Source organism: Blennius ocellaris, assembly GCF_963422515.1.
Source record: "Blennius ocellaris genome assembly, chromosome: 9".
Lineage (NCBI taxonomy): Eukaryota > Metazoa > Chordata > Actinopteri > Blenniiformes > Blenniidae > Blennius > Blennius ocellaris.
The window spans coordinates 18,024,759-18,049,611 of record NC_137658.1 but is presented as its reverse complement, the minus strand read 5'-3'; the positions used below and the strand labels follow the sequence as shown (position 1 = coordinate 18,049,611).

Here is a 24,853-nt window from a genome sequence, read left to right as displayed (position 1 = left end):
TATAATGGATTTAATTAGAAAGACATGCTCTACAATTATTCTATTAATCATAACTGAGTTATATATTTCCAGTAGTCAACATACACATCCATCTTCTTTAACCAGGGGTTAATTTGAGTTAATTAGGGTTAATAGGGTTAATTAGGCCCTTGTGTGAATGGGCGTGGCTTGTTGATAATTCGGACAATTAACTACAGGTAACAAGTCCTGGAACCTTCTCTCAGGTTTCCACTTTATCTCTTTCTACTGTAAACACTGAACAGGTTTCTGGGTTTTGTTTTCCCACAGAGGAGGTCAGACATGACTCCTCCTGGAGGAGGAAGGAGGAGAAAGGAGGGGGAGGTTTGATAAGGGAAAGGGGTGGCGCAGAGGGGCGGGGCGTCTCCTCTCCCCGGGCGGTGTCGGCAGAAGAAAAACGGGACAGAGAGGCAGAGAGAGGCCGACAGAGGGTTTCATTTCCCCGGGTGGTTTCACTGAGCTGCACCAGGAGACTTCAGGTAAGAGGAGAAACACGTTTTTTTTTGGCATTTTGGTGCATTTTGTTCCACATTGAGCAGCTGCAGACTGGTGTTGTGTTCACGGGCTTCACGGAAAACTGACTTTCCAGGTCAATGCAGCACGACCGTTGTTCATCAAATCGGGATGAATTAAATGAATGTTTCCTCTTTTAATTAATAAAAACTAAACGGAAAAATACTGTAACTACCTTCAAAAAACATTTTTTTTATGTCACTCGGGTTGTGCGATGTTACTTTACACAATGAAAGCTTATTTATCCCACTTAAAATGCATCTCAGGTATAAACTAATTACTAATTTACTAGTTTTATATAAAACTTAAACATATAGATTCATCGATTTTGGAATGGATTCATTCATGCAATGATACTGACTGCTTAAAACCACAATCACCTGCAAATTAGAGGAATTTAGGCATATTTGTGAATATAGTGCAGACAGTGTCTGTAAATATGATGATCTGAACTGCAGTGTCATTCTATTCACTGCCATGTGCTTTTAGCCTCCACAGGACAGAAATCTCACAACCAATGCATGTTTGCTGCAGAACCTCCAGCGTTTATCCACACGAGATTTATTGTGCCTCATGCAGATCTGTGCTGCACATGTGCTTGGTGAAGTGAATTCAGGAATGATCTCTCTCCATTCACAAACGGACATCTGAGCTCTCAGATAAGGGCAAACCCCAGATCCCTTTTGAAATGGACTCTTTGCTATTGTTTTTTTGTTTTTTCCCCCAAAGCAGTGACATCTGGTGGCAATGAAATGCACACTTCTTGTGTAATCCAGTGTCTGCAAATGAAGGTCCTTGAACTGGAGCAGCACAATAAATGTATTAGATTTATGGTTGTGGAGTCACTTTGCAAACACATTCCAAAGGACAGACTGAACTGCGTGATGATATTTCTGCACAAAATGCATGCATACATGCTCTGAAAATGTTAAAATATGGACAAAATCCTTTTTAGATATATCCACAAAAGTTGTGTGATTAAGCACGAGTGATGGGGGCAAAACTAAAACTTTAAAAGTCCCAGTCACAACTGATGTTTCTATCAGATGCAATACAAGGGACAAAGGATTGCTTTGAAAATGCAGTCCAGTAAATTATTAATTGCTCTTGATCATGATTTTTGCTTGTTTTGTGTCCAGGCCAGACTTTCATTAGATGTTTGTCCATTCATTATTCAAATAGCCTGAGGTGCAGTTTGTTATCATTATGCAGTGTACCATGCCTTTGCCCCAAAACTGTTAGTTTGTAATCTTTTATTGTTGTCCGTGTCTTTGTCTGGCTCTGTTTTGCTTGCGTGACAATGCCGCCACACAGTTTGCATGTCTGCCCTGAAGCTGGGCCTATTTGTTTGTCACCTTTTACAACGTGATCACGAGATGTGGGCGAAAAATCCTCAGAGCAAAAGAGTGCAATTCTCAAATGAGCATGGGGTTGTTCCGGGTTTTACAGCTGTTCTAATTTAGATGTCTTTCCCTGCATGATGTCACGGATATCTCTGGGTAATAGAGCCTGATTTGTCTGAACAGAGGGTTTTATTGATTGTCTGAGTGGAATCTGTCAAGTTGACTTAACTCCTCTTTAACAGGCCTTGTCTCTGTGCTGTTACCTTCTCTTATCTGCCATTACTGAACTTGTATATCGTTATTCTTTTCTGTCATATCTCATGTGTTGTTTGATACATTAAGTTGTCAAGTAACCTCCATAATTCCTCAATGTATAATTGCTTAATGTTTATGCAATAAAATATTAATCTTGCTCAATGAGATTAACCCTTTGAGTTAGTGTGGCTATTTATGCCACAATAAAATGCCATTTGAACTCTGAAAGTGCACAACATACAGTTAATTAGCAGTCTCCCTTGATATTTTGTGCAGTTAGAATAAAGTAAACGAGTGTATTTATCCAAGATAATTAAAAGTGATATTTAATTTCGCCAGTAGATGGCAGTGTTGTAATCTATTCTCAGCCATTTCTGACAAAGAAAGAAATCAAATGAACATGTCAAGCCATACTGATGTCATGAGCACAAAGGTGATTCCTAAATTACAAAAAACAACTATTTAAATAAATCATTAACAGCCATAAGTAATCTCAAAGGAACAAAATGCATCAATCTATTTTGACGCTTAAATGAAAAGATGTTGTGAGTGTGACGCCATCTAGACACCGTGTTTCTTATTTTTCTGAGCTTCCACTTCCACTCTGGTCTCACTCAGCAACCGCAATTAAGAAATAAACTGGTCTGAATAAAATGAAAGAAATATGAAAGTAAAGAAGGAAACATTTAATTTGTGTATCACAGTTGATGGTGATAAACTACTCATTAATATTTATTTTAATTATTTTACTTTACGAGTAGGTGGCAACAGAAGTCGATGTGATTATATAACAGGTCACGCTACTGTATGATGCAGAACATTCTGTAATATATTTTATGTTTTCTTACAGTCCTGCGACGAGCTATAGAAGTCTCATTGTACTATTTATGGAGACCTCCTGAGTTTGTGTGGCTGTTCTAAGACTGAACTCCATCTGAGACTAATTGTTGAAGACGAGTGTTTTCATTTAGGAATGGAACCCTGAAGTCTTTTTACATAGTCACTTAATGCCACATATTCATGTCGATTTACCTGTTTTTGTCCAGTTACTAAAATATAAACGCATCTATCTCCATAATCTACAGACGCCGCCTCCCCTCGCCTCCATTATAGAACGTTGTAATGCTTTGAGAGGCGGCGTGCATCAATCTTTCAGAAGCAGTCGGGAGTCTCTGTGCTGCTAAAAGGCTCTTTGTGTAATAGATGGAGCTGCAGCCCGCTTCCTGTCTGACTTACTGTAACAGAGCTGTTTGAGCCCCAGGCTGATCCGAGCCGTAAACACAACCAGGATAAATCTGACTCTGATGTGACTTATGTGGATTTATTCACAGCATCAGGCCCATGTTGGAAACCACTTGATCATCAATAACTGATTCTTATAGAGCTGCTCAATTTTAAGTAGCTCTCAATTTAACTCGGTACTCTCTTAAGTCATCATGGACCAAATTAGATTTTGGTGGTAAACATTTCTCAACAATGAATCCCTAACATTGTTTTATTTTAATCATAGCTATAAAATAGAAAGTGTAGCTTTAGACCTTTTAATCTGAACTGAATTTGGTGATGTACAAAATGAAAGGCAATAACACTCAAAACGTGTTTTTTTTTTCTTTGTTTTTAATGTTGATTGCAAAGGTTAGTTTTTCTGTTCCCTTTCCTTCACGTTTCTGCTTCTGACTTCTGGACCATTGCCACCAGTTACAATTTAAAGTTGAAATTATACATAAAGTTAAATCTATCTACTGCAACACAATCTCTCAGTGGTTGCCCTGCAGAGCGTGGACGCACAGTCGGCGCATGGAAAACCTTTACAATATTGGCATTGCATAATGCAAAGCTATATACTTGCAATTCATTAATCAAATTCAATTCATTAATCAAAATGTTTAGCTTGCCAGAGTAAAAAATTCTCACATGCCAGTGAGTGTGCATTGAAGATTATCAAGTAGTCTGCAATGAGATGAATCGGTCCTACGAGAGATTATACATTTTGTGGGCGTCTTCAACAAAACTCAAACCGTATCAGATGTTTATATATAAATCAGAAAGAAACAAATGGGAGCATTACGTCTCTTGATGTATTTCCCCGTGTGTCCCACAGGTGTCAGGATGTCCACAAGCAACTGCGACGAGGAGATGGAGGAGATCAGGCAGACTTTCCAGAAGGCTGGTTAGTGTGTGTGGATGATTTGCATGATTGACGTGACATGTTTTTCTTGGTTAATGTGAACACTTTAGTAGATAAAAACAAACTCGGTCATCATTTCTCACTGACGCACGTCACTGGAAGCCCCTCTTTACCACTTCTGCTGTGGACTGTACAAACATAGACAGCAGATGTTGACTGTTAATTTGAACTTGTGTGATTATAGCAGCTAAAAACCAGTGAAGTCCATATGTAATTGGACATTGACACAGTTTACCCTATCCGGAGGCTCTATGCCACCACAGCAGGTTTGAAATGAAACCCTGAAGATGTGCAGCATCAGCTTTAATTTCAGGGTTTTTATGTCTAAATCGGGTGAACAGTGAGTGAAGGAATGAAAACATCTTAAATATGCTTTTTCTTGGACTTTTCCCCTTCAGTTTGGTTTCAGAAAGTAGTGTTTCTTCCTGATGGCACGAATACAAATGATGCGTACCATCACAAGACACCGGTACCCAGAAACACCACGCCACTACAGACCTGATTGTTCACATTGTTAAACAGTGATGTGCACTACATCGGGGTTGTCCAACACATTTCAGGGGCCACATACAGTCCATTTTCATCCTGAGTGGGCCGGACCGGTTAAAATAAAGCCACAGCAACCTTTGAATTTTAACCCTGGAGTTTTTCTTTGTGGTGCAGATTATACATGATAAAAATGTCTATTTTCACAAAAAAACTGAGCGACTCTATACAACTCCAAAAAGATCAAGCAAAAAAAAAAAAAGAAGACTCGTGTGGGACTGATCTTTGGTCTGTTAAAAAGAAAATTAAGGAAAATCGACCGCAGATCATTTTGAGTCAAATCATTTGATTTGGGCTCAGCAGCCATCCACCACGGCAGATTCATGACTTGTTGTCTTCTCCATGTAGCTGAAACCATGAGGGATGAAGACAAATAAGCACAGTTTTGGTTCCTTATGAAACGAGTTATGATTTTTTTCTTGTTTCTTGACACTGTTCTTGTACAAGTCTTTATGGAGGTCATGATGAATTCAAACAACAAAAAAACTCCCTAGATCATCGCCCAAGAGCTAAAATAGATGAAACTGTGGTGACGAAGCTACTTAATTAGATTTTTTGGAAACATATTCATCTAAAACCCTCAATCTAACTTGTCATGGTGAGTTGGAAGGAGTATTAACTCTTCTGTTCATTCTTTTTTTCCCCCCCGGCCCTGTCCTGTGTAGATGTAGACGAGAACGGTTACATCTGTGCCTCCGAACTCAGCAGCCTCCTCCAGGCACTGAACCTTCCTTTACCAGGGTACAAGATCAGAGAGCTCCTCAAGACGCTGGACAAAGACAACGACAGCCGGATCAGCTTTGAAGAGTTCACGGCTGTAGGTAACATTTACAGACTCGCCCACTAACCGGCGAACACGCACACACTAACATCCTCGTTGTCTGTTGGGTCGACTCGACATCTGTAATCTAATGACTAATACACGGGAAAATCAGAAAAAACGAACCCATCGAGGTATATTGTCTCCAGAAGTATGGAATAAGAGATTTCACTGTTTTTCATTTATAAGTCCTCATTTAACTACGAAAAATGAGCATTTCTGCATTTAAATAGAGAAAATAAAGCTGTTTCTTGTCAAAAAAGAGCTTCAAACCAACAAAAGTTTTTATATCACTATCAGAGCTGCTGATGAAACGGATTCTGCAGATAACATGCGGTGCGAGTGACGCTAATCTGGGGCGTGTCTTTTTGTTGTTGTTTTTGTTTTTTTTTAATGTCTCCAGATCCTGACCGACTTGAAGGATGACAAGTTGGCCCAGCAGTTCAAGAGAGCCCTCAACAAGAGAGAAGGCATTGTGAACCTGGGAGGAACCAGCGAGATCTCCAGCGAAGGAACTCAACACTCGATCTCTGGTGAGTCTTTGTCGGTGAGACTTCATTGTTCCTTCAGTTTAACGCTCAACCCGAAGCTCATCTCTGAAATTCTTTCTTGTCTCTATATTTAATCATTTCTCTTTAATATTTATTCAAAACTGAAACTGAGATCACTGTCATTTTGTCTTTATACTTTCCTTGAGCTGGTTGAAGTAATTAAAATGGTCCGGCTGCCTTGTTTTGAATGTGATGGGAAAGTGTTCTCACTTTATTGAGGCAAAATATTGGGGTCGACAGTGTTCCAAGCTCTTAATGGTGCTTTTTTGGGGGGCGGGGGTGGTTTCCGAGCTGTTGTTCTTCATGTGAGCTTTCTAAGTGCAGTTATAATCGGATTTTGACTTATTTCTACCCAAAAGATATACAGATATGCATTTCTAATGTTCTGTATTTATTCTGCTCCTTTTAAAAAAAAAAAAAAAAAAAAAAAAAAAAAAAAAAAAAATGTTCTTCTTTGTGTTTCAGAACAGGAGCGCTTTGCTTTTGCCAACTACATCAACTCCAGTTTGGAGAAGGATCCGGACTGTGCAAGTCTCCTGCCCATTGACCCAAACACTGAGCAACTCTTCAAAGCTGTGGAAAATGGCATCTTACTCTGGTAGTCCCATCACCTGAACTGCACCTGTACAGATTGTTGTTCATTTTTCCCCTGAGCAATCCAGTCCAGTTTCATCACATGTTTCTCTGACCTTCATCGTTTCAGTAAACTCATCAACCTCTCGGTTCCCGACACCATCGATGAGAGGACCATCAATAAAAAGAAGCTCACTCACTTCACCACACAGGTTAGTTTGATGCTCGACTACTGAATCGGGTAACAGAAACATGTACGCAGTGCTGACCGCAGTTGATCTGGTGCACAGTATTACTGAAAACACATTGGTGTTTTTTTCATGTTTTTCGTTTCAAGCTCCAGCGTTGTGCTGACTCCCACTTTTCTCCTCCAAACAGGAGAATCTGAACCTGGCTCTGAATTCGGCTTCGGCCATCGGCTGTCAGGTCGTCAACATCGGAGCGCTGGACCTGAAAGAGGGGAAACCTCACCTCGTGCTCGGACTCCTCTGGCAGATCATCAAGATCGGACTGTTTGCCGACATCGAGCTGAGCCGCAACGAAGGTACGGCACGCCGTGCGCAGAGTGGAACACGTGCTCCTGCTTTGACTGGATTATCATTCGCCTGGTTCTCTTGCAGCGATCGCAGCGCTGCTGGAGGAAGGGGAGAGTCTGGAGGAGTTGATGAAGCTCAGTCCTGAAGAGCTGCTGCTGCGCTGGGCCAATTTCCATTTAAAGAAGGTCGACATGTCCATATCCAACTTTTCCGGCGATATAAAGGTGAGAACAAGTCGCATGGCTTTTCTGTTCACACGGTCTGAGAGACACGAGTCACGTCTGTGTCTCTGTCTTTTCCCTTCGCAGGACTCTCTGGCGTACTTTCACCTGCTGCAGCAGATTGCTCCAGACGGCAGCAAAGACGACGCTCCCAGGATCGAGGTCGACATGAACGGTCAATATGTGAGTCATCTAGAGCTTATTGTCATTTCTATGTAGGAGGAAGCATCTCAAGGCAAAGTGAATCAGATGAATGGGACTGGTTCATGAGTCTTTTAATTCATGCTGCTTACTAGATTATTATTATTATTCACTTTGTCTTGAAGATGCTGTGAAGTTCATACACCCACTAGTATTTTTTTTTAATCTCTCCTGAACTAAAAATGGAAATATTGATATATTTTCAGATTAAAGTCTCTGTGTGGCAGCCTCTGTTGGCATCACAACTTTAGTAACACTTTAGTTTAATGTTGTCCATCCTGTATTTAGGAGAGCATTAGTTCATTAGGGAGTTTTTGTCTGAAGATGTGAACATTTTCCCCATTCAGATTTATCACGAATGCCATGACATTTCAAATAGGGCTGACGAATCAAAATCATTGTCCTTATAACGACATGCTGCAAAAGACTCACTTGTGGTGGATGAAGGTTTCCAGGCTCTCCAAGTTCAAAATGACATGACCCAGCCTCAGCTGGTGTCAATTAGTGGCATGAGAGAAATCACTTCAGACGTCAGACAAAACAGAGCAAAATATATAAATGTACACTTCACCGCACAATCATTTGATTTGAACAGCTGAGACATGTTACACGTGTTACATTTCCTTTTTCTTTTTTTCAGATTTCTGAACTGCCAATGGGCTTGTTAAGGTCAAATTAGGAATAAATTCCCTTAAAGTTGTTTAAAACAAGCTCATACTTCATATAGAATATATCAGTGGAGCTGCAGGGACTCTAAGTCTAATAGGCCTGCTGCCTAAAAATATATATATTTTTTTTGTTTGTTTTTTTTTTATACTTCCAGACGCCTTTTCTTTTCTCAAGGACCTGGCCAACAAGCCTGGAGTAGTAAACATGTTGCTCAATGAAATGGGGAATGGCAACAGAGCTACATTTCTCTGCTCTTCACTTGTTCTGATTCCATTCAATCGGGATGAGCAAGAAAGCTTAATATTGACGTGTGTGTGTGTAATATATGTGAGCCGTTTCTTTCACTGAATTGCAAACATTCAGGTACTCCTGTGCGATAATTTTTCGCCAAAGTCACCGATTCCAAACAAGGAGGAATCTCTTTTCCAGTTTTACTCCATTAAAGGATTTCCTGATCCCGTTTTCCCACTAACAGTAAATTCTCTCTCTGCCGTCGCCAGCAATCGGATCTTACAAAGAGAGCCGAGCTGATGTTGGTGCAGGCCGACCGTCTGGGCTGCAGGCAGTTTGTCACTGCGACGGACGTCGTGTCCGGAAACTCGAAGCTCAACATGGCGTTCGTGGCCACGCTCTTCAACAAACACCCGGCTCTCACCAAACCGGAGAACCAAGACTGGACGCCCATGAGTAAGTACGGCCCGGCGCTCTCGCAGATTAGAAGCCGCTTTCCTCACGCGTGACGGCTACTGATGGGCGTCCGTCTTCCAGGTGAGACCAGAGAGGAGAGGACGTTCAGGAACTGGATGAACTCTCTGGGAGTCAGTCCACATGTTCACCACATCTACGGGTCAGTCAAAGCAGCCGCCGTCATTATTAAAGCGTCGACGTTCGACCTGGAGTGTAAACACATTTCATCTGCGTGTGTTTGTTCCTGTTCAGTGACCTGATAGACGCCATGGTGATCCTGCAGCTTTATGAGAAGACTAAAGTCGACGTGGACTGGGACTCCAGAGTGAACATGCCTCCCTTCAAGGGAATCGGAGGAGGACACCTGAAGAAGGTAAACTACTTTGTCAGCTGTGCTCCAGTACTTGGTGAGCACATTTCTTCAGGTTATATAGTACAAAAAACAATCAAATGGTTAAACCGATCAAAATGACACTATACAGCACAACTTTCTCACACCGTTTACAAAACACAAAACGTGTCTGAAACAAAAACGACAGTGCGTAAACTATCTAAAATTCTCACTGGACATCTTTAAGAAAAAAAACTGTTCCACCAAAATCACCACATGGTGAAGTTTATTTACCAGAGAAGTTATTGTTCTGTAAAATGTTTTACCTTCTACATATTGGTTTTAAAAGAAACAAGAAAGTAATGAAATATAAGCACTTCCCCACTAAAAGGCTAATAATAGAAATTATTTTAACATTTGGTCTTGTAATGAAAAAGTGACATTGTCAAACTAAGGAGACCGTTTTGTATATTAATGATTTAGATAAGTGTGTCAGTGACGTGAGTTTTTTTGTTTTTTGAAATATACACAACTTACTTGGTACAACGTAACACACAGGTTCTCATCGTTGAGCCACATGTCGATGTTTTTCAAGACTCCTTTTTGCACCATCCGCTCCGAGACTAAACTGCAGGTTCTTCATCTGCGTGTCTCCACCCACAGTTCAAAAACATGCTTGAGGCTAATTTGTGACTGTGAAACTCTCCGTAGATGTAAATGCCCTTTTGTCTGTGCACAACAGATTGAAAACTGTAACTACGCCGTGGAGCTGGGGAAGGATAAAGCCGGTTTCTCCCTGGTGGGAATCGCTGGACAGGACCTGTACGACGCAAACGAGACTCTAACCCTGGCACTGGTGTGGCAGCTGATGAGGAGGTGAGCCCCTCCTTATCTATACGCACCTTATTCGCCATGTGAACCCATGAAGTACAGTCAAAGTCTGTAGGCGGTGATGGAGCTGCAGTTTTCTTCAGTACAGGAAGGGGGAGCCGTTTCACTTTCGCATGAAGCAGTTGCGCTTCCAATAGATTCAGAGTTTCACTCTCCACTGCTACTTTCTCACTGCTTGCTGAGATTTGATTTAGAATTTCCCACCATAGATGATAGTTTTGTGGCACAGCTCAGGTTTTTGTCACCTTTTACGAAGTCGAACTCAAAGTAATGTCGCTCGTTCTGAGCATCAAACACTGCGGGTCCTGTCGTCTCCTGTTCACCACTCTGCTGCTTACACTGATGTTGCCTGGCTGATACATCATTGTTGCGAGACATTCTCACAAAACAAACACAGTTTAGTAATGCAGTAACGTGGCCTGCTTGTGGGAAATTAACAGTAATCGAATTGCTTTTTGCTAAACTTTACTCGTTACTCGAAAAAAGCAATCAAACTACAGAAACATGTTAATAAAATCCGGGGTAAAGACGGTAAAGAAACAGAAATTCCATTGAAAAGTGTGTGGGATATTTCACTTGGGGATTGAGGATAAATACACTGCAGTTCTTGTGGGTTTCTCCAACAACGACCGTCCTTTGTGATCCTGTGAAGGTACACTTTAACAATCCTGGAAGATCTCGGAGGAGGAGAGGGAGAAGTCGTCTGCGACGATCTGATCGTCACGTGGGTCAACAAGACTTTGGCCGGCGCCGGCAAAACCTCCTCCATCAAAAGCTTCAAGGTAAGAGAAGGAAGAGTCAAGCCAACAAGCAGCCTGACATTTACAAACGCACAGCTCTGGGAGTATTCTGGTTGCCGCTTGATAATGATGCCATCAGATCCGTCCTTGTTCCTGTCAGTGATGATTTATTAGTCATCCACAGTGCTTCACATCCTTAAATGTAGCATGCTTTCAAAGAAGCTAAATTGGAGGAATTAAACTAAAAATACAAGTACGACGGATAAAACTATAAGGACATTCAAATACAAAGATTATCAACCTAATATCTACATGTTCCCAATCTAAATGAATAAACAAATATTGTGCTTGGAATTTAAAAGAAGTAATGTAAAGCCATAAATGAGATTATGAATGCATGATTTACTTTTGTTACACATCAATGCCCCAAAATATGAGCAATATATATAAAAAACAGAACTCACTGAAAAAAGCTCAATTCCATTTTCCTTATCCCTTTGCTATTTTCAGCTTTTCTGAAAGTTAACAAATAACTACTTCAGTTAATTTCAACACTGAGACCCACCCTCCCATTTAATGTCAACCCATTTATTGTTATTATGTGTGGCAGTAAATATAACGATATTCAAATTATTTGACACTGAGCCAATGGAGCGACTGAAGTGCAGAACTGATGTGTTGGTTTTGAAACTGATCAGCAGCATTTAGGAGAAGTTTGAGGGAGAGGAGAGTTTTAAATTGAGATCATTGCAGTGCTCTGTATGGACGTCTCGGTCATCCTGGTCATGAAGTGTCTTACTTTGGATTAAAGGTTAATTTGGGGATCTTTGTGATCAACAGCAGCTTCGCTGGATGCATTTATCTGGTTTTATGTTTCGCACGCGTCCCAAACTTGTGTCCGTTTCACTCTCCAGGATAAATCGATCGGTACCAGCCTTCCAGTCCTGGACCTGATCGACGCCATTCAGCCGTCCAGTGTCAACTTCGATCTGGTTAAAAAAGAAGTTCAGTCAGACGAAGATAAACTGGACAATGCAAAGTGAGCCGCCTCTCCCATTGTACACTTCTCCTCTTCTCCTTTTTGATGTTCTTGATTTCACTCTATTTTCAAGTCTTTTTTTTTCTGTCCTTCTGTGGTTTTCACTTGATTTTCTTCACATTCAGGCAATGTTGGTGTGAATTATGTACAACAGAACATGGGAAGCTTACTGGAGAAGTATAATGACAGACATTTTTTTAATACATAGCACATTCAAAAGATAAGTCATCATTAAAACGGATATAGCATTTTTTTTAAGCTCTTGGCACCATCGCATTTTTTTCAAATCTGGATTTATAGATTTCACGTTCTTGGTCCTTTAAGATAATTCATCATAACATTGTAGCTTACAATTAGAACAATTTCAATCAACTTTTTATCCTTGATAAAATATTAGCTTAATATATTGTATCACATCTAAAAGGATGTTGACTCATGTTTGAGGATTTCTATATAATTATTTCTGGAAAATATGATGATGGTTAACAGTTAACAGTCTCCAGAAACTGCTCCTTTCACCCTGATGTCTTATTTTGCCACGTTTGAAAGGGTTGAATTCCTCCAATATAAAAAATCCTTTTTCTCACTTCTCTCTTGTGCCACTCGAAATCCATTTCTTAGCTTGGTTATGTCTCTATAAACTCAACTAATGTCACACAGACGACTTAAACTGGATTAAAAAAACCAAAACGTCACTTACTTCTAGTGAAAAGTGAGATGAGCTCAGTTCTCGTACTCACAGACCTTCCTCCCTCCAGGTACGCCGTCTCCATGGCGAGGAAGATCGGGGCGAAGGTGTACGCCCTGCCCGAGGACCTGGTGGAGGTCAACACCAAGATGGTGATGACCATCTTCGCCTGTCTGATGGGGCGAGGCATGAAGAGGGCGTGAAGTGGACGCTCACCGCTGTACCTTCGGTCTGCTTTCATGAACTGGGCGTGTTCGTCATCTGCAGGCTCAAACGAAGCCAGAACCCAGAAATCACTTTCAAAACTTTACCGTGGGACTTTTCCTGCTCTGTCTCAGTTCTTTCTTCCCTTCTTGCCTTCAAAGTCTCTCACCTCATCGAGCATGTGTTTCTGTGCAGCTTGTCTGTAGACAAACAGCTATTGTACTTAAGCCATAATTATCTTCTACCTTTGGGCCTTTTTTTTATATATATACATAACCAAAGCTGGGCTCAACTGTTAAAGTGTAGGCGTGTGCAGAACAAAAAGTTGACCAAATAATGTATAGAATAAAAACATTCTCTGTGATTTTAAAGTCTTTCATCAAATTAGAAATGCCTCATTTCAGCTTAAAATGCATTAAATGTTTGCAATCATGTAAAGCTATTAAAATGATAAATTAGATTTCACACCTTTTGAATAAAAATGTCCTAAAACAAACTCGCTTCATTCAGGCCCAGTTATGCAACGCTGTTGGATTTTATTGGCAAGTCTTGATGAACTGCACACATGCTTGTAATTTGACCCCAGCATCTGTGTCTTGTTGGCTGCTGGTGTTCCTGGAGAAGAAGATAGTTTCTAAAAGCTGATGTTGATTTTTGGGAAAACTAGTGTTTTTCTCGTCACACTAGTCTCATTAACATGTCGAATCTTTACATGTAACAGAATAGATTCACTTTACATATCCTCACAGTCTACAGAGAAATCAAACATTTCAGCATCTGGAATAGAACAAAGCCGCGACCGTTTTATTCTCATGTCATCCATCTGAGGGCGCTGTGCATCACTGCAGCCGCACAGCAGATTGTTGTTGCGTTAATCCTTTAACACTGAATTTTGCAGTTGAATATTTTGAAATATTTAGTTTTGCAATTTCTTTTCTCCTTCATTCCAAATAGTTCCCTGTTACTTTTCCTTTTTAAGCACCACTCTTAAATATTGTTTCTCATGTGAGCAATACTTCCATATTTTAGTGTGTACAATCAAATAAGATCAATAAAACACTTTTCCATATGCTATTTGTTCAGTGTGCCTTTCTTTCAGTCTTTAATATCACTTGTGGTTAATTACCTCAGAATGGACTACAACCGTATGTAAAGGAGAATCCTCTTCATTCGTCCTGGAAAACCTCGACATCCTCACTTCAGCCTCTTGTTCAGTTTCAGAGCCAGAGCAACGGCTGGACATCCGACCTTCAGGAAACCCTTCAGTCAGAGAATATCTCCATCCAGTCACACTGAACATCGACTTCTTTGCACTGTAGTTCACTGTTCATCAGCAAACATGTTCCCTGGAGACCCTTGTCATGCTACACCATCTGTCCCCACTGCAGAAGACAAATGGCTTCGTGGAATTCCACTGCCACTTTGAAAGCTTCTGTCACACCAACAGCACAGTCCAGGATCTTCTACTTCTACCACATGCTGCGTGCTATTTTTTTGCCATTTCGGTGCACGCTGCTTGGATTTGATCAGGTATTCATATTTGGTAAGCATGTTTGTGCATCATGGTTTCGAAGGTGGTTTTCTTCCATTGCAGATTTGTGAGAATAAATCAACACGACTCATCTGTTCATTCATTCCTCCGTCCTTCTTTAGAACAAGTTCAATCATATTTCACTCCATATTGTTGCATGTCTGGAGTCTGTGGCCAAAGAGAGCCAGGATAGCACGTGAGTTTTACGGATGCAGGTGTGCACATCACACACTTCTTCTTCCCAGTAATCAGACGAGTCCTCGCAGACAAAGACACACTGCTGGTTCAGAGGCCACTTCAAACCTGGTTGTTGAATTCAAATGAGCCTGCTGGCAAAAAGGAATACACACACACGCGCACACACACACACACACACACACACACAATTTGCAATTTAAATTCAGCTTTTTTATTTTTTTTGTAAAGACCATGTGATCATTGCTTTAGTCAGATACATTTGTTCACTCCACATCCATGAATTCATCTGGTGGTTGTTCGCATTTACAGAGAAAGCAGAGGAACAGATGGACACATGAGGGGAGCCGATGAACGGGCTGAGCGGCTGAACGCAGGGACATTGGGAAATTGATCAGGTTGTGTCTTTTTTGTCTTTCCCTCTTAATAACTGTTGTCATAACTACTACACCTCCTGTTGCCATGCCATCGGGTCCCCGATGGAGGATGACCTCGGAGCGGATGACCTTCCTCTCTGTCTTGCTGATCCGTCTGTGTGTGCAGGTCTCCTCACCGTGGTGACTTACATGTTGTTTTTCCCTTCAGGGATGTGTAGAAAGACTTGTTAACTTTGTGTGTGTGTGTGTGTGTGTGTGTGTGTGTGTGTGTGTGTGTGTGTGTGTGTGTGTGTGTGTGTGTGTGTGTGTGTGTGTGTGTGTGTGTGTGTGTGTGTACGTGCAGAATGACGGGTCATGTGCAGGATTCGCAGAGGCTCTCTGTGAAAACATGGACTGAAGAGGAGAGCGAACGAGCCGACAGCACTCTGAGCAGGTACACACACACACACACCTACGCACATGCACACACAGTAATTCTCTCACATTAGGGAACTTTTATATAATATCAAAAGCAGTTACTTTTTATTTGTCCCCATGTCAAGAAAAGACTATATAACTTCAGCGTGTTAACAGATTTTGGTACAAATGATGTGGGTAGCTGCCTTGAAGCCACTCCCAAATGTGAGAGTGAGGCAAAAAGCTTGCAAACACTTTCACCATCATACAAGATTTTGAGGTTTTCTTTGTTTAATTTGTTGACCATGAAAAAAATATGAATGTTATTTGAAAGACGAGGCTTTTCAGCTAAATCTCTCTGTAAACGTTTAATGCAGACAAAAAAAAAGCAAGACTATATCAATGTTAGAGGTGCATCAAGTGCTAATATCTAATTTACCTTTCAGTTCAAATGATATCTTTCCTTTTGAAAATAAAGAATGTCCAGCATTTAAAAATGTGTCACTTGCCATAAGACAGTGAGCAGTGTGATTTCTGTTGTTGTTACCAATAGGTGGCGCTCTTGCCATTCAAAATGAATGTGTAAGTTCCTGCGGTTGGATTACATGTCGTTGAGAATCTCAATAATGTTTTAACATCCTGTTGAAATGACCTCAAGTGGCCAGTGGTCAGATATGAGCTTTGTTACTGACGTTTATGACACAAAGCAAGAAGTTTCTTTCGAAGCTAAGAGACATTAAACAAAAGGTACATCTATATACTTGTTTTGTTCTTTGCACTTACTGGATTGTTTTTGTGGTCCGTAGAGGACAATCTGTGTGCGATGACAGTTCTTCAGAGCTGCAGAGGATGGCGGCTATCGACAAAAGAGAGATTAATTCTCAGAATTCTCTTCATGGGCGAGGCGCCCTGTCCAGGTAAGACAACAGGACAACAGTCAAGATTCAAGGAAATCTAATGAGTTTCAGAAAGGGATCCATATGTGACACCGTAGAGACGGTCGGCGTCTCGTTGTTCTCTGCCCTCAGGATTGTTGGCATGGTGATGACTCTGAGAGAGTGGGCTCAGAAGAGCCTGAATGAGGAGAACGAGCGGCCAGATTCCTTTCTGGAGCGCTTCAGGGGTCCCACCAATGACATGCCGGCCCCGCCCAGCCGCATCAGCCACAGCCACACCGGCTCAGACGCAGAGCATGAAATCAGACGCCCCAGACGAACGTATGAAAACTGAACTGGAAGAATACACAAAAGACGAAACGTCAAGCAACATATTAATGTCTTTTGACTGACTTTCAGGAGGAGGAGGTGTACTGTTGTGGTCATATCGCCATCAGATGATGCTTACTACTACTGGCTGATGGTGATCGGGGCTGCAGTTTTCTACAACTGGACACTATTAGTTGTCAGGTAAGAATTTGTTGAGCTATTGGGAGTTCTACTCAATCGTATTACGACATATCTTTGATCCGGTCTTAAACATCACTCAATAAAGATTCCTCACGATGGAGGTTTCAGGTTTTGAGAGAACAATTAGGATCTGCCAGCAAGAAAACTACAGTTCAGTTCCAGGCTCAAGGACTTCCTTGTGCAGAGTTTGCATGTTTCCCATGTGCATATTTCTCCAGGTCAACCAGCTTCTTCACCCCTTGCTAATTCAGAAGTTTTTGGAGAAGTGTGTGTGAGAGGTGTGTCAGGAAGTTCCTTGCTTTTTGCCCAATGTCAGCTACAATATTCTGCAACTCATTCTGACCCTAACTGGATGGATTGATGGACGACACCAGACCGAAAGTTTTAAGAGTAATAGTATTTGGTTCCAATTACAAGACAACGTTTTAAGTGAAAATGTATCTTCCTTGGGTTTATGTTTCATAAAATGTTGCTTTTCCACGTCAAAATTTTAAAAATGAAGTCTGTTTCCACGTAAATGGCACAAACGCTGAAAATGATGTTGTTTGCAAATAGAGCCACTATGGGTGCTGTTGTTTTTTTATGAGACTACAATATATGTGGACTGGGAGTCATGACACCCTGGAGGCCGCCATCGTCCGACTTGTGCAAGAACTATTTACTACAGCTGTGGTGCGCACGCACAATAGCAGGTATTCCAAAATGTTCAGGGACATAGGAATGTTTTTCAGAAAGACGAAGTCGGAGCCATTTCAAAAATGTGGAGCTTAGAAGCTGTTTTCAAAAAGTCTGGTTTCAGTGGCTCCAAGCACCATTGTTGTGTAAACAGACACCCAAAACACAAAGAAAGTTTTCTGTTTTCACTTGAAGACCTTGTTGTGTAAACAGGGCCTTAATTGTCTCAATATACATTTGTAGCAGATCACACTGTCATCTGTCAAAGCCTCAATCTGGACAAAGCACCCACATGATAAAGATTTTTAGATTAAAGGGTATTAGAACACATACTACAAACGTATTTAATGATACAATATGACCCAACAGTATGGATCCAAACACATAATATACAACTGTTATCTGAGGTGGCTGCTTGAAAGAGGATGACGTTTGCTTTCACTGATAGTATCACCTCCTTCTGTTTGAAATGTCACTGTCATATCTGTTCGCTCTCTGTATGTGTGTTTGCAGGGCGTGCTTCGATGAGCTCCAGATGAAGGTTGTGCTGGCGTGGCTGGTGCTGGATTACATCTGTGATGGAGTCTATATCCTGGATATCGCAGTTCGCCTGCATACAGGTTCATTTTGACTTCTGAGCAACAAACTATAAAATTAATGGTTCTTTTTGTCGTTGAGTAGTAATCCATGTCTAAGTCTTCAGGATTTCTGTGTTTGTTGATAAATATAACTGGGTTTTAAAGTACTCTGGGTATTAATTGTGTTTGTGAAGGTTTCCTGGAACAAGGCATGATGGTGAAAGATGTGCGGCGCTTGAGAGAAAACTACGTCCGAACACAACAATGTAAACTCGACGTCTGCTCCATCCTTCCCACCGACCTCCTGTACCTCTGGGTGGGAATGAGCTACAAGCCTCTTCTTCGGTTCAACCGCCTGCTGCGACTGTCCCGTCTGTTCGAGCTCTTCGAGCGAACGGAGACGCGGACGGGCTACCCCAACGCTTTCCGCATCTGGAAGCTGGTGCTGTACATCCTGGTCATCATCCACTGGAACGCCTGCGGGTACTACAGCTTCTCCAAGGTTCTGGGACTGGGTTCTGACTCCTGGGTTTATCCCAACGCATCTGACCCCGAGTTCGGCTCCCTGACCAGAACTTACATCTACTGTCTGTACTGGTCCACTCTGACGCTGACCACCATTGGAGAGACGCCACCTCCTGTTCGAGATGAAGAATATCTCTTCTTGATATTTGACTTTCTGGTAAATTTTTAATACCATGCTAGGACGAAACAAACAAAATCTTACAATGTGTAGCTCTGTACACAAGGACTGCACTTTTTTATTTCCCTGTTCCAGATTGGTGTTCTGATCTTTGCCTCCATTGTGGGAAACGTGGGGTCAATGATCTCCAACATGAACGCAACGAGAGCAGTCTTTCAAACCCGTGTGGACACACTGAAACACTACATGCACTTCAGACATGTGAGCAAAGTGCTGGAGCAGCGCGTCATTCGCTGGTTTGACTACCTCTGGACCAATCAGAAGACGATAGATGAACAGGAAGTTCTGAGGAGCCTGCCGAATAAACTCAGGGCCGAGATTGCCATAAATGTCCACTTGGACACTCTAAAGAAGGTAAAGAGCCTCACCATCAACAGCTTCACTTTGTCCTCAGTTGTGTTCTGACTGTGCCCAACCTTATGCCCTATGTAAACAGGAAGCAGCTACTTTCCCATAACTCCACTCGAGATAAATTGTTACTATAAACTTGATGGACCAGATCAAGAGATTCTCAGACTGTGTTGCATCAAGTATTACTTTTGTGTTTATGAATCTGTGTGCTTTTGGATCAAGGTTCGTATTTTCCAGGACTGTGAGGCAGGCCTTCTTGTGGAGCTTGTGTTGAAACTTCGCCCTCAAGTTTTCAGTCCTGGAGACTACATATGTAGGAAGGTTAGTATTCCCTTTTGGGCTCTGCAACATTTTCAAAATGATGTGATTGATTAAACTGATAAACCCTATCAGTTCCAAGTAATACAATTCTTTTAAATGTGGTACTCCCAATCTTCCTGTACAGTTTGATTTGCTACTCATGCTATACAAGCTGCCTTACAGTCCCAGTGTTCCTGCTTTCTGCTAAATGTTCTAACACACCGGCTCTGGTCTTCTTTCCAAGGGAGATATTGGGAAGGAGATGTACATCATAAAAGATGGCCGTCTGGCAGTGGTGGGGGAGGACGGAGTCACCCAGTTTGCTGTGCTGACCTCAGGAAGCTGCTTCGGTGAAATTAGCATCTTGAACATAAGCGGCAGCAAGATGGGGAACCGGCGCACAGCTAACATCCGGAGTCTGGGATATTCTGATCTCTTCTGCCTGTCCAAACAAGACCTGATGGAGGCGCTGCAGGAGTTCCCCGACGCCAGAGCCCAGTTGGAGCAGAGGGGGCGGGACATCCTGAGGAAAGAGGGGCTTCTGGAGGAGGTGAACGTGTCTGCCGGGGAGGAGATGGAGGCGAAGGTGGAGAGGTTGGAAACCAGCCTGGACCGGCTGCAGGTCTGTTCTGACCGGTCAGCTTGCAGGAGACACTGAAAGATCTCACCATTTCTTGCGATGATAATGATGATGGATGTTTTCTTTCAGACATGTTTAGCTCGTCTACAGAGTGAGTTCAACTCCTCCCAGCTTCGACTGAAACGGCGCCTGACAGCCCTCGAGCAAAACACCACGGTGGCCACCGGAAGTGGCTTTCTGTCGGACGTCGATGGCAACGAGAGCATGTCAGGTGATGGTGCGAGGAGTGAAATCAACATTCGGCTCTGATGGACATCGCTATTTGTTTTCTAGCATGTAGTTGTACTCCATTTTAAAGTTGTTTTTTTTGAAGGGTTTTCTTTCTTCAAGATGACTTGTCATGCTTTCCAGTATTGCATATTACACATATAATAACGTTAAATGTTTTGCTGGACATTTGTACTAAATGTGGGAAAAGTGCCAAACAATAAGGTTAAAGACACGCTTAAGTAATTTATATAAAGAAACTTTTATGGTCATCCACTGATGGTAACACAGTTTTTTTTTTGAATATAGAATGTGTGTTTTGATCAAACAAAAATTCCACTTTATACTTACTCCTTTTTAAAAAAAAATTTGAACACTTCTCAAAATTCCAAGGCTACATCTCTTTATTTATGATTTTATGTTGTATCTTTTTAGTTCATGAGACCAGACCACAAATATTAGAGTTGGTTTCAGTGTGTCCCATTAGATTTATTGAGCACAGCCTTGTTTCCATGTTCTCATTAAAGATGTAATGTTTACCCACTTCCTGTCTCTCTGTTTTTTTATATTTATCGTGGCAACTCATATAATTCATAAGTTTATGAGTGGTGTCACTAGACCTGAAATGAAATCTTGTCCCACCAAGGATTGACATGTAGAAACGCCACAGTCTATTGCCCATAAACATACAAAATAAACTTTTCTTTTTACTTCTCTACTCTAACAGATGAAATGAATAATGTGTAACTGAGAGATTAGCAAACCTTTGAGGAGTTATCATCTTCCTTTGAAAAGATATAATGTGCTAAGCAAAGCTAACAAATTCAGCTGAAGTCCACTAGTACATCAAAAGTTCAGCTTCAGTAATACATGGAAATATGTCATCATATTTCATAATGTAAGTGTGATTCTATGACATTTTTCTAAGAAAAAAAGACATTGTGTTTGAAATTATGTTTTTATTAGATATAGATAGCTGAGATGAACAATTCCATCAATGTGTGTGTGCCTGCAAGTGTGCTATAAATTATAAATGAGCAAACATCTATATTTTTCAACCACATTTTTTACTAATAATTGAATGTTTGTACACAGATTTAGTTTTTTTCCCCAACCCTAAGACTTGGTGGTGATTTGCTAGTTCAGCTTCCTTTTGTGCGTCACTGTGGTTTCTTTTCTTGACATCTTCGTATCCATTTCTGCACAAAAACACAAAAATGTGTCATCAATTCTTGTCCCATAAAGTTTATACGGTCAAATGACAGTCTGCCAGGAACCATTGGCCTGCTGAAGGCAGTCAAAATGATTTCAGAATGTAAATATAACACAATACCTTTGTTGTCCTTCTGTAGTGTAGACTCGGGATCATCCGGCTGAGGATCGTCACACTTCTTATAGTAATACGGCTGATCAGGAGGTCCAAACCTCTGGATGTAAAACACACCACATGGTTGAATTGTGTAGCTCTGGAAGAACAAGCAAAGTCCCCCCCCTTGTCCTGAATCATCTGTACCACACCTTATCAGGCCACATGAAGCTTATGAAGAGAATGACGGGGAGTCCCACAGCGATGACGTAGACACCCAGGAGCCAGGGGCGCTTCTCCAGGGCCCTCAGCAAGGTCTCTATCATGCCGAGCTGCAATGCATCGACACATTATTTTCCGTTATTCCATATAACCTATGGAGTTTATCAACACTCCTATATAAACATATATTATATTATCACCAAGCTACAAATAGTATGGAGACCAAGATTACAGTTATAGGATGAAGGAACCAAGATCCATTCATCTTCTGTGCATCTTAGACCCTGTTTAAAAGATGTTTTCAAATGAAAATGCAAAATGTTTTTCGCGTTTTGGGTGTTCATTTACAACACAGATGTTCAATGCCACTGAAAATGCAACTTGTTGAAAATGGCTCCAAAGGCAGAACTTTTAAAAAACACTCAACCTAGTTTGGTTTGGTTTGTTGGATGTTGGTGTGCAACCATGAGTGAGAAATGTGTTGTGTGGAGTCTGGTCCTGTTATGAAGTTCCCGTTGCAGGTGTTCATGTCAAAATAAAAGCCTCTGGGGTTCAGCTGGCAGAATAGAATCTCAGCACAGCAGTGCTGGCCACAGTATTCATACACGATTATTCTGCACACTGTTCTCCCAGCTGAAAGCGACTGTGAGAGTACATGGTTTTTTAGAAAGAATGTGAAATTGGATAATTACCCGGCAGTGGTTGAAAAACACTGACTTAACTCATTGACGCCGCATTGACTCAGTTTAACTACAGAGCTTCGAAACATTCAGAGCCACGTGCTATGTTGCGCTAGCAATGGAAGGTTTCTTCTGGACTATAGTTGAGTAAAAAATAGGTTTTACACCTTCGTCATTACACAAGAACGTGGTACGAAAGCAGGTTAAAGCGTTAAAAAAAGAACTGAATTTCTCTATTGGGGGCAAAAAAATGTGTAGCCCGTATGGGGATCAAACCTGTGACCTTTGGGCTATTAGCACCATGCCCTATCCAACAGAGCTAACCGGTCATTTTTCAGGTTTGGAAAAAAAAGAGTTTTTGTTTTCTCTTGTCTTCAGTCACGGACAGGCAAACTTCCGTCGAGATATGCAAAAGAAGGGATTTTTCAGTGTGGCATTTTTCTCACTTTCTCTAGAGTCTAGAGAAACTGAGAAAAATGCAACTTTTTTGGAAAATGTGTCAGTCTCCATCAAGGTGTAGACGAGGAAAAACGTAACTTTCCTAAACTATTGCTGCTGCACATTTTCACATACTCAGTCCATGTATGGTCGAGTAGATGAACAGTAACAATATTGTCTTGACTCCCAGTCCATATTCTCCTGGGACTTGATAGTTTTATAGTTGAGTCACCATAATAACAATCCAACTTGTTCGTCTGTCCATACGCATGTTGGTGTACTCCAATGTTAATGTTTATAGTGTATTGTTCTCTGTGCACGTGTGTTTTTCAATGCAAAAACAACCAACAGCATCTACTAGTGGCCCGACATGAAAACTACATTCTTTTCAGTGTGAAACTTTTCTTGAATCCCAAATGCTCATGCCCTGCTCCTCTGCAGCCTCATAGGAGGGTCATAGTGCTGCAGGTGTGTTTCCCACTCCTCTGCAGCATGTTTTTGCGGTGGTGCTCAGAGAGGGGAGAGCTGGCTGAGGAATTATCTAGATTGGGCGCAGCTGCGGTTACCAGGTGGAGGTGGTTGAGGATGAGAAGCTCCACTATTTAACCCGGCTCCTCACACCGCTCCATGTGGGACTGTAGTTCTTCAGCAGTCTCCAGCTCTGTCTAAGCTCTTGCTCCAGCTAGGTCCAAGCTCAAGCTCAAGCTCTGTCCCAGCCGTCCAAGACGGGTTATTATTTCAGTTTCAATGAACCTTTGGTTTAATCGTTCATTCTGTTTCCTGGCTGCTTCCTGCACTTGAGCCTCCGTCCACCCCCGTTACAAAAATGCAAAAATTATGCATTTTCACTTGAAACATTATCGTGTAAATAAGTCCCAGATGTGAGAAAACACTACTATAACACCTATGAAATGCCATAAAATTATTTTTGAATGCATTGTGTATTCATTGGCCTGTCAGATTTGTTATGCCTGACGATCCCCGCGTTGGAAAAAAGAGGGGAGTCATTTTTATGCTTGAGTCAATAACAGAAAGACATTAACTTCATGTATTTGCTAATGTTATCACCGTACAAGATGATCAAATATTGCAGGTTTTCTTGATATTAGCCTGTTCCCTTGCTGCTGATCCTATGCATTTGCAGACGTCAGTGTAATGAGATGATCGTTGTTAATCAGTGTTGTTGCTTCCACTGCTGATCCTGACGTCATCTGTACAAATGTCAATACCGTTCCTGGCTGTGAATATATTAAAAATTGAAGTGCTTACCGGACCTGCAGCTGATACTAATTTCACACCGTCTGCTAACATCAGGGACAGCAACACAAAGCTGGTATCCATCTGTGAAACACATGGCCGTATGCACATACACATTCACATGAGTGGAAACAAAGCTGTTTGTTTTCCCACGTATACTCTCATATAAACATTCAGGGTCATAGCAGGTTGGACACACAAGGACAGACACAAACACACACACACACGATTGACACAACTGTTCATACAGGTTTACGCAACAGATAACAACCGTAAACCACCTGTCCTCAATCCACAATGAAATAGAAATAGAAAGAGAGAGGAGTAAGGCAGTTTTCTGACAAAGAAATATGACAGACTACAAAGTTGCAAAAACAAAAAGCAGACAAGTGAGGCAGAAAGAAGATATGAAGCTAGTACAAAGAAAGAGCAGCATTGTACTGAACTGAACATATTTACCTTTTTAACCCAGCGATTATCCACAGTTTCCTGCTGTTCCTTGAATGTCTCTTCCTGAAGTCTTACAGAGACACAATGTTGGACTTTGGCCCCCACTCACTTGTTACACAGTTACTAC

General features: G+C 41.4%; 2 protein-coding genes across 2 annotated transcripts; both read left to right on the top strand.

The window, feature by feature from the left end:
- The first annotated feature begins 443 nt into the window (after positions 1-443).
- On the top strand, positions 444-14,085 carry LOC308134530 (plastin-3-like). Its single transcript, XM_080502291.1, has 16 exons — positions 444-497; positions 4,231-4,299; positions 5,529-5,680; positions 6,087-6,216; positions 6,700-6,832; positions 6,938-7,019; positions 7,186-7,351; positions 7,428-7,567; positions 7,652-7,747; positions 8,935-9,121; positions 9,203-9,281; positions 9,374-9,494; positions 10,195-10,328; positions 10,996-11,125; positions 11,998-12,122; positions 12,881-14,085. Exons 2-16 carry the CDS (start codon positions 4,239-4,241, stop codon positions 13,011-13,013), a joined length of 1,869 nt encoding a protein of 622 aa, XP_080358417.1. The 5' UTR covers positions 444-497; positions 4,231-4,238; the 3' UTR covers positions 13,014-14,085.
- A 1,376-nt stretch (positions 14,086-15,461) lies between these two features.
- On the top strand, positions 15,462-20,415 carry cnga2a (cyclic nucleotide gated channel subunit alpha 2a; the record flags this gene model as incomplete). The annotated part of the gene is made up of 10 exons (XM_080502292.1): positions 15,462-15,550; positions 16,320-16,430; positions 16,542-16,730; positions 16,809-16,919; positions 18,108-18,214; positions 18,367-18,854; positions 18,951-19,229; positions 19,449-19,547; positions 19,771-20,148; positions 20,236-20,415. 10 exons carry the CDS (start codon positions 15,462-15,464, stop codon positions 20,413-20,415), a joined length of 2,031 nt encoding a protein of 676 aa, XP_080358418.1.
- Between the last annotated feature and the right edge of the window lie 4,438 nt (positions 20,416-24,853).